At 40.4% G+C, this 17162-nt stretch overlaps 1 protein-coding gene across 2 annotated transcripts in view; it reads right to left on the reverse strand.

Moving 5' to 3' along the window:
• chl1b (cell adhesion molecule L1-like b) overlaps positions 1-17162 on the reverse strand; it is a 513752-nt gene that overhangs the window by 137986 nt on the left and 358604 nt on the right. For both annotated transcript variants that reach the window (XM_067998921.1, XM_067998919.1), the window contains one exon: positions 12855-12970. In XM_067998921.1, coding sequence (XP_067855022.1) covers positions 12855-12970 — 116 coding nt within the window. The remainder of the gene's footprint in view (positions 1-12854; positions 12971-17162) is intronic.

The following is a 17162-nucleotide window of genomic DNA, read 5'->3' on the forward strand; positions in this document are numbered from 1 at the left end:
CTCTTTGGGTAAAAAGTTTCTCCTGGATTGGATTTATTAGTGACCATCATATTTATGGCTTCTTGGTTTGGACTCCCCCACAAGTGAAAACATTTTCTCTACGTCTACTCTATCAAACCCTTTCATTATCTTAAAGACCTCTATCAGGTCAGCCCTCAGTCTTCGCTTTTCCAGTGAAAAGAGCCCCAGCCTGTTCAGCCTTTCCTGATAATTATATCCTCTCAGTTCTGGTATCATCTTTGTGAATCTTTTTTGTACCTTCTCCAATACCTCTATATCCTTTTAACCAACCAATCTCCCAATAATATAATGAAATTACTATTTTCCGTTATTGTAATTCTTCAGCTCAGTACAATATCTCTCACATAAGTATAGTGTTTCATTCAAAATTGTAAATAATTACAAGTAAAATATCTTTTTTTTAACAAATGCAAGCTCAAGATGATCTTTCATGAAAGACTCAGGGGAACCATTTTGTACTATGCATTACATATCTTACATAAATAAATGTGAAATAAACAAATAGTTGAGCAAGATTTTAAAAATACCTATAACTTAAGTGTTTATTTGGGGGTAATATTCTGGCATGGGTGGAGGATTGGTTATCTAACAGGAAGCAGAGAGTTGGGATAAATGGTACATTCTCGGACTGGCAACCTGTAGCCAGTGGTGTTCCGCAGGGGTCGGTGCTGGGTCCCCAACTCTTTACAATCTATATTAACGATTTGGAGGAGGGGACCGAGTGTAACATATCAAAGTTTGCAGATGATACAAAGATGGGAGGGAAAGTAGAGAGTGAGGAGGACATAAAAAACCTACAAGGGGATATAGACAGGCTGGGTGAGTGGGCGGAGATTTGGCAGATGCAATACAATATTGGAAAATGTGAGGTTATGCACTATGGCAGGAAAAATCGGAGAGCAAGTTATTATCTTAATGGCGAGCAACTGGAAAGTACTGCAGTACAAAGGGATCTGGGGGTCCTAGTGCAAGAAAATCAAAAAGTTAGTATGCAGGTGCAGCAGGTGATCAAGAAGGCCAACAGAATGTTGGCTTTTATTGCTAGGGGGATAGAATATAAAAACAGGGAGGTATTGCTGCAGTTATATAAGGTATTGGTGAGACCGCACCTGGAATACTGCATACGGTTTTGGTCTCCATACTTAAGAAAAGACATACTTGCTCTTGAGGCAGTACAAAGAAGGTTCACTCGGATAATCCCGGGGATGAGGGGGTGGACATATGAGGAGAGGCTGAGTAGATTGGGACTCTACTCATTGGAGTTCAGAAGAATGAGAGGCGATCTTATTGAAACATATAAGATTGTGAAGGGGCTTGATCGGGTGGATGCGGTAAGGATGTTCCCAAGGATGGGTGAAACTAGAACTAGGGGGCATAATCTTAGAATAAGGGGCTGCTCTTTCAAAACTGAGATGAGGAGAAACTTCTTCACTCAGAGGGTAGTAGGTCTGTGGAATTTGCTGCCCCAGGAAGCTGTGGAAGCTACATCATTAAATAAATTTAAAACAGAAATAGACAGTTTCCTAGAAGTAAAGGGAATTAGGGGTTACGGGGAGCGGGCAGGAAATTGGACATGAATTTAGATTTGAGGTTAGGATCAGATCAGCCATGAGCTTATTGAATGGCGGAGCAGGCTTGAGGGGCCGATTGGCCTAATCCTGCTCCTATTTCTTATGTTCTTATGTTCTTATTTACTGCAATGCTTGCTCAGCAAAACATGCTCGGTGATCATTAATGTTTGGGATGTACTGATTTTGCTCTGCACACTACTGAAAATCTTTTGCATTATATTTGAATGGGAAATTGCATTAAAAATAAAAACAGCCCCAATTTTTATATCTGTGGGAATGTATCATAATTGAGCAAATTTTTCATCTCAAATGAAAAGCATATGAAGCAATTATCAATCTTGAGTTTAGGAGTTTTTTTTCCCCTCTTTGTAATTTTTCTCCTCTCCCGTTATCTCCTCTCTCGAAGATGTTAACTCCTTTGTAGGGTGTGGTTCCATGGATACCAATCACCCTCCAGAACAGCATCAAATGGCTAGTATTAATTTCTTTAGAGTCAGTGCCAGTAGGCTGTCAAACCACAGTGGGCATCACAACCAAACTCAATCCTGTCCTCATTCAACATTCATGATGTTCACTTATACCAGAGGTGACTGGATAGTGATTAGGAGAAAAACCCTGACCAATTCACTCCCTAATTCAAATACACTGATGTCAATTATAGCAAATCTAAGGCAACCTCAACAAAGATCAGCACTGATCAAAAATCAAAATTGGGATTTCCCGGTCACATTGGCTCAGCTACTTTCTGGGCCATCTCAGGAGAGCCCGTTTTTACCATCTCACAATTTTAAATGAAGTATTTTTATTAAAAAATGGAATGTATTGGAGATGGCTTCAGACATTTTTTAACTGTAGAAATGTGAAACTCTTCATAACACTGAATTGCTGACCTATGTGTTGGAAGTGATACAAGGAATGTTCAGGAATGTCTTCCATATAGTTCGTAATTATCTACTGATAAGACAATAAGGGCAACCAAAACCTAATGGTGAAAGAATAGACCTCCAAAACACCAGGGAAATTGTTGATTCTAGGGGCAGGTGTTACAGTTTCTCTGTAAATTCCAACTAGTAGACTTTACAAAGACAAGGGAGTTTCTACTTTCATACAATTCCGAGAGACCTTCCAAATGTCACTTTTAGTAGTGAATTCATTTATTTTTGGTGTAAAATCGTTACCTAGTCTGATGTATGTCACTCTTAAAAATAAAAACAACTCTACATGTTTTAATGTGTTTGCCAGATATCTCATTCTTATTGATCTTAAATATTACTCCAACCCTTTTCTCAATACCAAAATCTCAGAACCCACTGGAGGAAAAGAAATGAATTTTTTATATATACGAGCAGACCACCCATGGCGTTGCCCGTGGTAAATTAATTGCCAAATGGTTCAATTAGAAATTTCTTCCAACAATTACTGACTTATGAGTAATCAAAAATTGCATCACTGAAAGTATGGTTAATATGTAGAGGAAATGCTGCCTTATGCAAAGTCTTTAATATATTATAAATAGATATTACGTACGTAGAATGGTAGATAAATCCTCTTCAAATCCTGAATCTATTTTTTTCCTCCAGCTCTTTTTATTTTGCTTATTGGGGTAGATTTCAATTCTCGGAGTATACATCATTTCTCGGTGTATAGTAAAATGAGGCTTGAGGTTTTGGCTTTGAGCCTGGCCTCAAAAGATTAAAGAATATCATATTAAATCATATGTAGCTTCATGTTTAAAAACTAAAAGACCCCCGAAGTTCTTACTCCAGATAGCTTTCTTGGGTTCAGCATCTCAGACTATTTCTGCAGGTGAGCTTCACTACCTATGACCCAGAGTGCGCCTCTTTCGGCCCAATGTCTAAGTCATCTGCACGAAGTTCAGCACTCAAACAGAAAAACCTCATCACTGTATTTCAGCATACTGGTTATACCATGTACCCTCACGTGATCTTCCTCAACTTGGGAAGGTGGTAGAATAAATAGTCCCCTAGCCTGTGGCTTGGATTATAAATGACCAAACTGATCTATGAAGCAGTAAATGGAAAAGTGAATAGTGATTAAGTGAATTAACACATTGTAAATTTACGTAGTTGAAGATTTCATTAACCAGAAAATAACCAAAATGCCTACAGTGCAATTTAAATGGGACTTGACAATTCTTTTTCAATATTAAATTTACATGGCAGGCTGTTGGTGACCATCCATGGAGTCTCTCTGGCCTATCCACGATGCCTTCAAGGGACTAAGCAATTACAATAGGACAACAGAGAAATACATTTCAAAATTTTACTGGGAATAAAAGAAATTGTGTCTGTGTCTCTGAAAAAGTTGCCAGTCAAATATATATACAAATTAAATTAAATGGCTTGGCCCCTCTCTCAGTTATCTGGGTCAGATTTGACACCTGTCCTGGGGCACTTGTATAACAAAACAAGCTGGGCCATCTTCTGTAAGTGAACCGAGCTTTTAACTCCCTACGTACCATGAAAGAATGAAACCAATGCCTGCATTGTTACAGAGAGAGGCATGGGACTTCAAACAGGAGACAGGTTAAAGACAATATATAGCAATCCATTAAGATATGTTTACCACTATGTAACAAATGAACTGCTTATGGAGTGCCTGGTCATATCTGTGAGGAAGATAAGCTAGTTTCTTGTCATATATATCCCCTCTCACTACTGCCGTGATGTTCTTGATTAGGGAGAACATCACGGCAGTAGTGAGAGGGGATATATCCGAGGGTTCGCCCACTGAGTCCATATGGGTAGAACTGAAAAATAAGAAGGGAGAGATCACTTTGATAGGATTGTACTACAGACCCCCAAATAGTCAACGGGAAATTGAGGAGCAAATATGTAAGGAGATTACAGACAGCTGCAAGAAAAATAGGGTGGTAATAGTAGGGGACTTTAACTTTCCCAACATTGACTGGGACAGCCATAGCATTAGGGGCTTGGATGGAGAGAAATTTGTTGAGTGTATTCAGGAGGAATTTCTCATTCAGTATGTGGATGGCCCGACTAGAGAGGGGGCAAAACTTGACCTCCTCTTGGGAAATAAGGAAGGGCAGGTGACAGAAGTGTTAGTGAGGGATCACTTTGGGACCAGTGATCATAATTCCATTAGTTTTAAGATAGCTATGGAGAAGGATAGGTCTGGCCCAAAAGTTAAAATTCTAAATTGGGGAAAGGCCAATTTTGATGGTATTAGACAGGAACTTTCAGAAGTTGATTGGGAGAGTCTGTTGGCAGGCAAAGGGACGTCTGGTAAGTGGGAGGCTTTCAAAAGTGTGTTAACCAGGGTTCAGGGTAAGCACATTCCTTATAAAGTGAAGGGCAAGGCTGGTAGAAGTAGGGAACCTTGGATGACTCGGGAGATTGAGGCCCTAGTCAAAAAGAAGAAGGAGGCATATGACATGCATAGGCAGCTGGGATCAAGTGGATCCCTTGAAGAGTATAGAGATTGCCGGAGTAGAGTTAAGAGAGAAATCAGGAGGGCAAAAAGGGGATATGAGATTGCTTTGGCAGATCAGGCAAAGGTGAATCCAAAGAGCTTCTACAAATACATAAAGGGCAAAAGGGTAACTAGGGAGAGAGTAGGGCCTCTTAAGGATCAACAAGGTCATCTATGTGCGGAACCACAAGAGATGGGTGAGATCCTGAATGAATATTTCACATCGGTATTTACGGTTGAGAAAGGCATGGATGTTAGGGAACTTGGGGAAATAAATAGTGATGTCTTGAGGAGTGTACATATTACAGAGAGGGAGGTGCTGGAAGTCTTAACGCGCATCAAGGTAGATAAATCTCCGGGACCTGATGAAATGTATCCCAGGACGTTAAGGGAGGTTAGGGAGGAAATTGCGGGTCCGCTAGCAGAGATATTTGAATCATCCACCGCTACAGGTGAGGTGCCTGAAGATTGGAGGGTAGCAAATGTTGTGCCTTTGTTTAAGAAGGGCGGCAGGGAAAAGCCTGGGAACTACAGACCAGTGAGCCTGACATCTGTAGTGGGTAAGTTGTTAGAGGGTATTCTGAGGGACAGGATCTACAGGCATTTGGAGAGGCAGGGACTAATTAGGAACAGTCAGCATGGTTTTGTGAGAGGAAAATCATGTCTCACGAATTTGAGTGAGTTTTTTGAAGGGGTAACCAAGAAGATAGATGAGGGCTGTGCAGTAGACGTGGTCTACATGGACTTCAGCAAAGCATTTGACAAGGTACCGCATGGTAGGTTGTTACATAAGGTTAAATCTCATGGGATCCAAGGTGAGGTAGCCAATTGGATACAAAATTGGCTTGACGACAGAAGACAGAGGGTGGTTGTCGAGGGTTGTTTTTCAAACTGGATGCCTGTGTCCAGCGGTGTGCCTCAGGGATCGGTGCTGGGTCCGCTGTTATTTGTTATTTATATTAATGATTTGGATGAGAATTTAGGAGGCATGGTTAGTAAGTTTGCAGATGACACCAAGATTGGTGGCATTGTGGACAGTGAAGAAGGTTATCTAGGATTGCAACGGGATCTTGATAAATTGGGCCAGTGGGCCGATGAATGGCAGATGGAGTTTAATTTAGATAAATGTGATGTGATGCATTTTGGTAGATCAAATCGGGCCAGGACCTACTCCGTTAATGGTAGGGCGTTGGGGAGAGTTATAGAACAAAGAGATCTAGGAGTACAGATTCATAGCTCCTTGAAAGTGGAGTCACAGGTGGATAGGGTGGTGAAGAAGGCATTCAGCATGCTTGGTTTCATTGGTCAGAACATTGAATGCAGGAGTTGGGATGTCTTGTTGAAGTTGTACAGGGCATTGGTGAGGCCACACTTGGAGTACTGTGTACAGTTCTGGTCACCCTATTATAGAAAGGATATTATTAAACTAGAAAGAGTGCAGAAAAGATTTACTAGGATGCTACCGGGACTTGATGGTTTGACTTACAGGGAGAGGTTAGACAGACTGGGACTTTTTTCCCTGGAGAGTAGGAGGTTAAGGGGTGATCTTATCGAAGTCTATAAAATAATGAGGGGCATAGATAAGGTCGATAGTCAAAATCTTTTCCCAAAGGTAGGGGAGTCTATAACGAGGGGGCACAGATTTAAGGTGAGAGGGGAGAGATACAAAAGGATCCAGAGGGGCAATTTTTTCACTCAAAGGGTGGTGAGTGTCTGGAACGAGCTGCCAGAGGCAGTAGTAGAGGCGGGTACAATTTTGTCTTTTAAAAAGCATTTGGACAGTTACATGGGGAAGATGGGTATCGAGGGATATGGGCCAAGTGCAGGCAATTGGGACTAGCTTAGTGGTATAAACTGGGCGACATGGACATGTTGGGCCGAAGGGCCTGTTTCCATGTTGTAACTTCTATGATTCTATGATTCTATGTTTGAACTGCTTTTTGTTCCTGTTACAAAATTCCAGCTAAGAACCCCTAATACAGGGCTATTAAAACTAAATCATTGTTGAATTTGCATAGGTTTGTCTTGGCAAAAGGAAATATTTCTATACTTACACCCATTTCTCTCCATAGCTATTTATTAGCTTATATTTTCCATTTGATACTGTACAAATACGTCTACTTTTTATACAGCGATCACAAATTTGTGCAAAAGATACTACAATGTAAAAATTGGTTTGAAAAAATGAAGGAGTATTCCATTTAAACAGAAATCAAAATGTTTGTTTCTTTATGAACCATGCTCTGAAACAATCAGTAAAATCCATCAATTAATATTTTTCTCGATCAAACATTTTTTTCCAGCAACTACAAATGTAGGACATATTTCTTCTTTGTACTTACTAATAAACATGCATCATTTGGGAGGTGGCACTATCTCAAGTTAATCACAAAATGTTACATTGAATTACATCAAAACTACAGCACAGAGAGGCCATTTGGCCCAGCTGGTCTGTGCTGGCGTTTATGCTCCACGCAAGTCCCCTCCCTCCATAATTCATGCAACCCTATCAGGATACCCTTCTACTCCTTTCTCCCTCATGTGCTTATCCTCGAATTTTTCGAGGCGGTGACAAGGAGGATTGATGTAGTCTACATGGATTTTAGCAAGGCTTTTGACAAGGTCCCACATGGCAGATTGGTCAAAAAAGTAAAAGCCATGGGATCCAAGGGAATGTGGCAAATTCGATCTAAAATTGGCTCAGACTGGAAGCGAAGGGTAATGGTCGACGGGTGTTTTTGCGACTGGAAGGCTGTTTCCAATGGGGTGCCACAGGGCTTAGTACTAGGTCCTTTGCTTTTTGTGGTTTACATTAATGGTTTGGACTTAAACGTAGGGGGCATGATTAAGAAATTTGCGGATAATACAAAGATAGGCCATGTGGTTGATAGTGAGGAGGAAAGCTGTCGACTGCAGGAAGCTATCAATGGACTGGTCAGATGGGCAGAAAAGTGGCAAATGGAGTTCAATCTGGAGAAGTGTGACGTAATGCATTTGGGGAGAGCAAACAAGGCAAGGGAATACACAATAAATGGGAGGATACTGAGAGATGTAGAGAAAGTGAGGGACTTTGGAGTGCATGTCCACAGATCCCTGAAGGTAGCAGGACAGGTAGATAAGGTGGTTAAGAAGGCATGTGGAATACTTTCCTTTATTAGCCGAGGCACAGAATATAAAAGCAGGGCTGTTATGCTGGAACTGTATAAAACACTAATTAGGCCACAGCTTGAGTACTCCGAACAGTTCTGGTCACCACATTACAGGAAGGATGTAATTGCACTCGAGAGGGTGCAGAGGAGATTTACGAGGGTGTTGCCAGGACTGGAGAATTTTAGCTACGATGACAGATTGGATAGGTTGGGGTTGTTTTCCTTGGAACAGAGGAGGATGAGGGGTGATTTGATTGAGGTGTACAAAATTATGAGGGGCCTCGATAGAATGGATAGGAAGGACCTATTTCCCTTAGCGGAGGGGTCAATAACCAGGGGGCATAGATTTAAAGTGATTGGTAGAAGGGTTAGAACGGAAATGAGGAAATATTTTTTCACCCAGAGGGTGGTGGAGGTTTGGAACTCACTGCCTGAGAGGGTGGTAGAGGCAGAAACCTTCAACTCATTTTTAAAAATATCTGGATGTGCACCTGAAGAGCCGTGACCTGCAGGGCCACGGACCAATTGTGGGAAAGTGGGATTAGGCTGGGTGGCTCGATTCTCAGCTGGTGCGGACACGATGGTCCGAATGGCCTCCTTCTGTGTCGTAAATTTTCTATGTTTTTTATGATCTAGCCTTCCCTTAAATGCATTTATGCTATCTGCTTAAACTACTTCTTGTGGTAGCGTGTTCCACATTCTTCTCACTCTCTGGGTAAAGAAGTTTCTCCTGAATTCCCTACTGGATTTATTAGCGACAATTTTTATATTTATGACCTTAAGTTTTGGACTCCACCACAAGTGGAAACATTTTCTCTACCTCTCCCCTATCAAACCCTGTCATTATCTTAAAAACCTCTATCAAGTCACCCCTCAGCCTTCTCTTTTCTAGTGAAAAGAGCCCCAGCCTGTTCAGCCTTTCCTGATAAGGGTATTCTCTTCGTTCTGGTATCATCTTTGTGAATCTTTTTTGCACCCTCTCCATGTCTCTATATCCTTTCCATAAGCGTGGACAATACTCCAAGTGTAATCTAGCCAAGGTTCTATACAAGTTTAACATAACTTCTTTGCTTTTCAATTCTATCCCTCTAGAAATGAATGCCTGTGCTTGACTTGCCTTTTTTGTGACCTTATTAACCTGCTCTGCTACTTTTAATGATTATCTGTACCCCGAGATCCCTTTGCTCCACTATCCCATTTAAACTCTTATTAACCAAGCAGTATGTGGTCTCCTTATGCTTCCTACCAAAATGCACCACCTCACACTTATCTATATTAAAATTCATTTGCCAATTACCTGTCCATTCTGCAAGTTTATTAATGTCTTCTTGCATTTTGATGCATCCTTCCTTTGCATTAACGACACCCTCAATTTTGTGTCAACCAGAAATTTTGAAATTGTACTTCCGATTCTGAGTCCAAATTGTTAATGTAAATTGTGAATAACAGTGGGCCCAGCAACGATCCCTGTGGAACATCACTTCCCACCCTTTTGCCAGTCTGACTGGATACCCTTAATCCTTACTTTCTGTTTTCTGTTTTGTAGCTAATTTTCTATCCATTCTGCTACCTGTCCCCTGACTCCACATGCCCTGACCTTAGCCATGAGTCTACAATGCGGTACCTTATCAAAGGCCTTCTGAAAATCCAAATAGATTACATCTACTGCATTACCCTGGTCTATGCTTTCTGTTATTTCTTCAAAGAATTCAGTAAGGTTTGTCAAGCATGACTTTCCCTTCTGAAATCCGTGCTGACTATTCTTTATTATATTTTCATTGTCTCGATGTCTTTCTATTACATCTTTGAGTAAAGATTCCATTATTTTTCCTACAATGATGTTAAGCTAAGTTGTCTGTAGCTCCTTGGACTTGTTGGGGGTTATATTGGACAACCCCCGAAACTGGGCGCGGGAGTCGAGGTTGGAGATTAACCCGTGCCTGGTCATTGAGATGCAGGCAGCACATAACATTTGTGCTGCCTGATGATTTCTATGTTTGCTGTGTGCAGCCAGCCCTACCTGCGCTGTTGAGTGGCTGCTCACCAGCAGGGTGCCCAGGTATCGCGAGTGGCTAGCACCACTTAAAGGCAGCCTTGCATCTCTTAAAGGGAAAGTGCACTGTGGCTGCAGGAAGTGATGGAAGTCAATTGGGAAGTGAGTCTGTGCTGCAATATAGTGCAGTAAGGTGATGATGGGACCTCTGGAATTTTTGATCAACAACAACTGGGCTGCTCAACGTTTGCGGGAATCTGATATTTGCAAAATATAAGATACAGGTTCGCACGGAGTCTCAAAGGAGATCAGACACTGCACACGAAAACACAAATGCAGGTCCTGTCCCTATGTTTACAAACTGTTGAGTTATTTTAAAACATTGAATAAAGGTTGTGCACTATTAAATCCCACATCCTCCAATTTGCACGCCAGACCACAACAGTCTGACCTGCAAGACAGCATGCACCAAGGTTCTCTGATGATGCACTACAGGCCCTGGTGCAAGAGGTGGACAGAAGGAGGGGCATCTTATATCGGGGGCGGGGGAGGGTGGGGGGGGCAAGAGGCCCTCCAGACATATGCTCTTGAGGCAGTAGGGGATGAAGTCAATGCCAGGCGCATAGCAGCACGAACATGGATGAACAAGTTCAACGCTTTGACACGAGTGGTCAAGGTGAGTGAGGTCAATTGTCAAGTGGCGTCTCCTACCAACTGCATCACTGGCCACATCCAATGCTGCGCGCACTACACCCCCTATCACCCACATACCAACAAACTCTTTCAATCAGTACTCAACACTTACAATCAGATGCTTCCTCTCACCCTCACACATTACCACCTTTGCAGGCTGCACACTCTCAACTCACAGGTCACACACACTGACAGCTATTCAACCATGGCAGCCACATCACCCAAACATCTTGCAGGAGGCAGCAGCTCCATGGAACATGAACCTGCTGTCCTCTCTCAGGATGACAGCATTCCTGTCCCACCCCTGCCACTCTGCCAGTGCCCTTGCTGTTGCCTGTCAGTTAGCCAGCCCACTTCCTGTAGAGTATTGAAACTTTATTATAGGAACATAGGAAGAAAGGAACAGGAGTAGGCCATTTAGCCCCTAGAGCCTGTTCCGCCATTCAATGAGATCATGGTTGATCTGTGACCTAACTCCATATACCCGCCGTAGCCCCATATCGTTTAATACCTTTGGTGAACAAAAATCTATCAATCTCAGATTTAACATTAACAATTGAGCTAGCGTCAACTGCCGTTTGTGGAAAAGCGTTCCAAATTTCTACCACCCATATCGTGTAGAAGTGTTTCCTAACTTCATTCCTGCATGTCCTGGCTCTAACTTTTAGGCTATGTCTCCGAGTCCTAATATTCAAGTATAGGAGACCTCCAAAAACAGATACAAATGCATCAGCAGCCAGAAGCAATAATCCAGCAACTAACCTGTAACTCCTGCATGATCCCTTTAAATTGCGCTGGTGCGGGGTCCTCCATTCTGTTTAAGACCTGTTCAGCTGTGCGAGGTTAAGACAGTGCGTTGGCTGGAGCGTTGAATTCCAAAATTGCATTGGTCCCTTTAAATCAGCGTTTCACCCTGATCTACCGATCTACTGATTCTCCCTACTTTAAATGGTGGTGGCGTTTCTTATCTGCACGTGCACAAATGCCTTTACCAATATGACGTCCTGCGCACATCTCGCCGCATCACAGACACCATTTTGGGCCCTTAGGCGTCCGTGTAGCACCTAGACAACAGGCGCTACGCGTCCTTATTTAGATTCAGTTCTATCTTCCTTTTTAAATATAGGAACAACATTAGCTGTCTGCCAGTCCTCTGTCACTATTCCTTTTTCTAGTGAATTTTTATATATATGTAACAGTGCCTCTGCTATCTCCTCCCTATGTTTTCCCAATAGCCAAGCCCACCATCGCACTTTGTTGTCTGTGGCAAATCATTTGATGGTCTCATTTCCCTTGGACATCTCTCAGGTAATTTATACCGGCATTCACTTGGGGACCTCTGGTGCTCATCAGTTATCATCCCAATATCCCAGAAACAGATTGGTAATGGTGATGATATTTAGGAACACAGTTCAAAATTTGTTTATAAAAATCTCCCTTCCTTTGTTTTTCATGCTGGCTCTCATCATAAACACAAATTTATATCTGCTTCTTGGATAGACATGATAAGGTCATTTTTCGTAAGTACGGCTGACAATTTGCTTGTAGGTTAGTGAGTGCTGAGCCAGCAGAAGTACATTTCACTGGGACTTGAATACAAGTTTTCCTCCTAATTCACCAGAGAAAAAGTGAGGATGGTTTTTAATGAGAAGAGCATTGTTCTTTCCATGACTAACTTATTTTTCATTTGTAATTAAATTGGTCTTGGTCTTACACCAGGACTTGTGCTGTTGAACATGATATATTACCATTATTTCACTAAAAACTGAATGAACATTAACAATTAGAAATGACTTGCTGTAAGATCAAAGACGAATACATATGCACACTGTCACCTAAATTTTAAGAGGGAATGTTATCCTAAAAACATATTCAATAATAACTAATAAAAATTTGTATCTGTAATACTACCATAACAATATAATATAGGCTTATATCAAGTGATATTATTCAATAATGCATGGGAGACTTTACCTTATAACCTTCCAAGTGTCCATGAATTTTCTCTTTTGGTACTTCTGACCAAGTAACCTTAATTAAAGTACTGTTCAAGATTTCAACAGCAACGTTCAAAGGTGCAGCTTCAGGAACTGGTAAAATAAATGCAGAGAAGTCTTGATTATTTTAAGATATTGTGAAATAAGGCAACATTTTTATGTATCATATGTTTTACTATCCTTATGGTTCTTCAAACAGCAATTTATACAAATTTTAATAAAGCCCAGAACTTGAGTTACAGATTGGGGAAGAGATGTATAAATTTTAGTAAATTTTATTATTTCATGACCGTGTCAAAAAAACAATAAGTTCATATTGGTCTTTGAACTAAAAGTTCTTGAAGATACTTTGCAATGACAGTTGAACATGAAGTTATGCAAAAAGTAAAGCCTAATCTATATGGTAAAGCTTATATGATTCTCAGACTGTCCATATTTCTGAAATTTTATTCAAATACTATGCAGACCACAATATGCTATATGGGATATTAACAGAATACAAGTGTGAAGTTTTAAATATATTTGACTTCTTTAACTTAAAGTTTATTCATCTTCTGCTAAATACAATTTCTTACCTTGTGGGACAAATTACTACTGTAACTAGCTATTACCAGAGGTACTGAGGGGTTAAGCACAGCTTTTCATCAGATTAAGCTCAACTCCCAATTCATGCTCTGTCAGCTGCCTTCACTGGCCTTAGAAGTAAGAATTAATAAATGATGTTCAACTCTTCAATTGTACAGCATGTCAGTAAAATTATTTTAATGAGCCTTCCATGTGACTTTAGAAGAAAGCAAATAGGACTCCAGTCCCATTGATACAGGGCACATTTAAATTGTAGGAAAGGTTGTTTTTAATCAAAGGGATTTTTTTTTCAGGAAATGCAGCTGCAACATAAAAATATTGTAGTTTGAAATAATTTTAAAATAGCATGAACAGCCATCTTTAACTGCTGAATGTGTTTTCTTTCCTCACTCTCGATATAAAAACTTACTCAGGCAGGTATTATTGTCATAAAAAAAATCAGTTTTTGTGAGCTATTAAAAATATACACTTTTAACGCATAGGGAATATTTTCAAGATTGAAACAATCCTTTGTGTAAGGCTTGGGTTTATAAAAAGATTGCTGACGTTCTTTAGAATGTATTGACAATCGAAAGAACCTTAAGTTTGCGTAGTTCTCTGGGGGCAGGCCGGGTTTTTATTTGAATAAATAAAAGCTGGCACTTACTCCCACGTTTCTTTTGTTCTGCAAATCACTCTGATATAAATGTGATCTTACATTATCCGACAGACTAAATAGACTAATGCACTACTGGAGTGTGCACGCTTCAAGATAGACTTCAGGGGATAGTCACATTTGCAGTCTAATGAACCTTGGTGATGCCTTATAAACACGTGCCCTTCCATCCCAACTCCCCCAGTCAGAAATGTACTGTGAAAAATTGTACTATTTCTTATTCTGCAGCTTTACTGAAGCTTGAACACTCTTAACCACACCAGAGATTAGTCATCTGTTATCATAAATAAATATGTGAACAATTAGAAAGCCACACATTGATTTTGAATTAGGCTGATTAAATGATTTGCTAATGTTGTTGTAAACAGAATTTTTCTCAAAACTTTGTTTTTCTCCCTTTACCTACGGACAGAAACCAGTCATCAAGTTACATAGAGTCTGCTGCACAGAAACAGGCCGTTCAGGCCAACTGGTCTATGCTGGCATTTATGCTCCACACGAGCATCCTCCCTCCCTACTTCATCTTACCTTTTCGCATACTCTTCTATTCCTTTCTCCCTCATGTGCTTATCTAGCTTCCCCTTAAATCTATGCTATTTACCTCAACTACTCCTTGTGGTAGCCGTTCCACATTCTTACCACTCTTTGGGTAAATAAGTTTCTCCTGAATTCTCTATTGGATTTATTCGTGACTATACTGATGACCTCTAGTATTGGACTCCCCCACAAGTGGAAACATTTTCTCTCCGTCTATCCTATCAAACCCTTTCATTATCTTAAAGACCTCTAAAAGGTCACCCCTCAGTCTTCTTTTTTCCAGTGAAAAGAGCCCCGGTCTATTTAGCCTTTCCTGATCAGTATATCCTCTCAGTTCTGGTACCATCCTTGTGAATCTTTGTTACACCTTCTCCAATGCCTCTGTATCCTTTTTATAATATGGAAACCAGAACTGTGAACAGTACTCCAAGTGTGGTCTAACCAAGGTTCCATACAAGTTTAACATAACTGCTCTGCTTTTCAATTCCATCCCTCTAGAGATGAACTCCAGTGCTTTGTCTGCTTTTTTTTATTGCCTTATTAACCTGTGTTGCTTTTAGTGATTTGTGTATCTGTACCCCCAGATCCTTTTGCTCCTCTACCCCATCTAGATTCTTATTATCCAGAAGGAGTATGTGGCCTCCTTATTCTTCCTACCAAAATGCACCACCTCACACTTACCTATGTAGAAATTCATTTGCCAATTACACACCCCTTCTGCAAGTTTATTAATGTCTTCTTGCATTTTGATGCATTCTTTCTTTGTATTAAGTACACCCCCCAATTTTGTGTCATCTGGAAATTTTGAAATTGTACTTCCGATTCCCAAGTCCAAATCGTTTTGTAAATTGTGAACAACAGTAGGTCCAGCACCAATCCCTGTGGAACACCACTTCCCACCTTTTGCCAGTCTGAGTAGCTACCCTTAACCCCTACTCTCTGTTTTCTGTTTTATAGCTAACTTGCTGTTCATTCTGCTACTTGTCCCCTGACTACGCATGCTCTGACGTTAGCCATGAGTCTACAATGCGGTACCTTATCAAAGGCCTTCTGAAAATCCAAATAGATTACATCTACTGCATTACCGTTGTCTATGCTTTCTGTTATTTCTTCAAAGAATTCAATAAGGTTGGTCAAGCATGACTTTCCCTTCTGAAATCCGTGCTGACTATTCTTTATTATATTTTCATTTTCTAGATGTTTATCTGTTACATCTTTCAGTAAAGATTCCATTATCTTTCCCACCACTGATATTAAGCTAACTGGTCCATAGTTCCCTGTACTTGTACTATCTCCCTTTTTAAATATAGGAATAACATTTGCTGTACGCCAGTCCTCTGGCACTATTTCCTTTTCTAATGAATTTTTTATATACATGTAATAATGCCTCTGCCATCTCGTCCCTAACTTCTTCTAATATGCGCAGATGCAATCCAGGGGCTTTATCCTCTCTAAGTTTGATTAATTTATCAATTCCCTCCCCCGGTTCTATTATAAATGTCTTTATACCTATCATCAGCACAATGTCTTTCATTCAGGAAGCTCACAGGGTCCAAAGAGAAAATTTTCCCACAATTTATGGTCAACAATGTAGCATAATTGGACAGCAGGAAGAGCTGAGAGGCAATAAGTTTTGTTTTTTTAATCTCTCCTTTCTCCAAAATGAAGGCTTTCTCACAGCATAACTGTCCATCTCCTGCAATAGTTTTCAAACTCCCTGCAAATATTGATACACTCCCATGAGCCCATATAAATATTGACAAATTCTGAGGAGCCCTGGAAATACAGTCGTATTCCTGGGAACCTGCGGTCCTAACTTCCAGAAGACAGTGTCAGTCACATAAAGGCAAACAGTGCTACCACTGCATCATTTTTTACTAGTATACACCGGCATAACGTGGTATAATTTAACAGCATGAAATCAAACACCCTTAACTGGGCTAATAAACAACCATTGGAATTTTCATTAAAACAATTACCACTTAAAAACCAAAGGATAATATCTTGCTTCACATTTGAAATTAAATGTTTGAAATAAGTCAATATCTAACAGAGTAAAGGAGAGAAAATATTTGCTTTAATGCTTAAAAACACCAATTAAATGCATTACTGAGCCTATTACAGATTGCTTTGATCATACTGATCAAAGTAGTTTCATTTATCTCATGTTAAGACTACCAGGGAGCCAGAAAGGATCCACCTCATGGGGTGAATTTATCCATTAACTGCTGCCAGACAGTTAAATAGGCCCAGAAAGTTATTTATCTTATCTGGGGCACTCATTAATTAACTCATTCTTATTTGTTTATATTTTTGTTTACTGAGAACCACCATCAAGGGTGGTTGATGGTGGAATAGCACAGTTTAACAGCTTAGATGAATGAATACAATACTCTAGAATCCAATGTCCCACCTTATATTCACTTATCACAATGTACCTCACGTAGCACAATGTGCTGGGGGTTCCCAGGGAAGAACAAGGGCCAGAATTTCTGCCAATCAAGGGCT

This window comes from Heptranchias perlo, chromosome 17 (genome assembly GCF_035084215.1).
Source record: "Heptranchias perlo isolate sHepPer1 chromosome 17, sHepPer1.hap1, whole genome shotgun sequence".
Lineage (NCBI taxonomy): Eukaryota > Metazoa > Chordata > Chondrichthyes > Hexanchiformes > Hexanchidae > Heptranchias > Heptranchias perlo.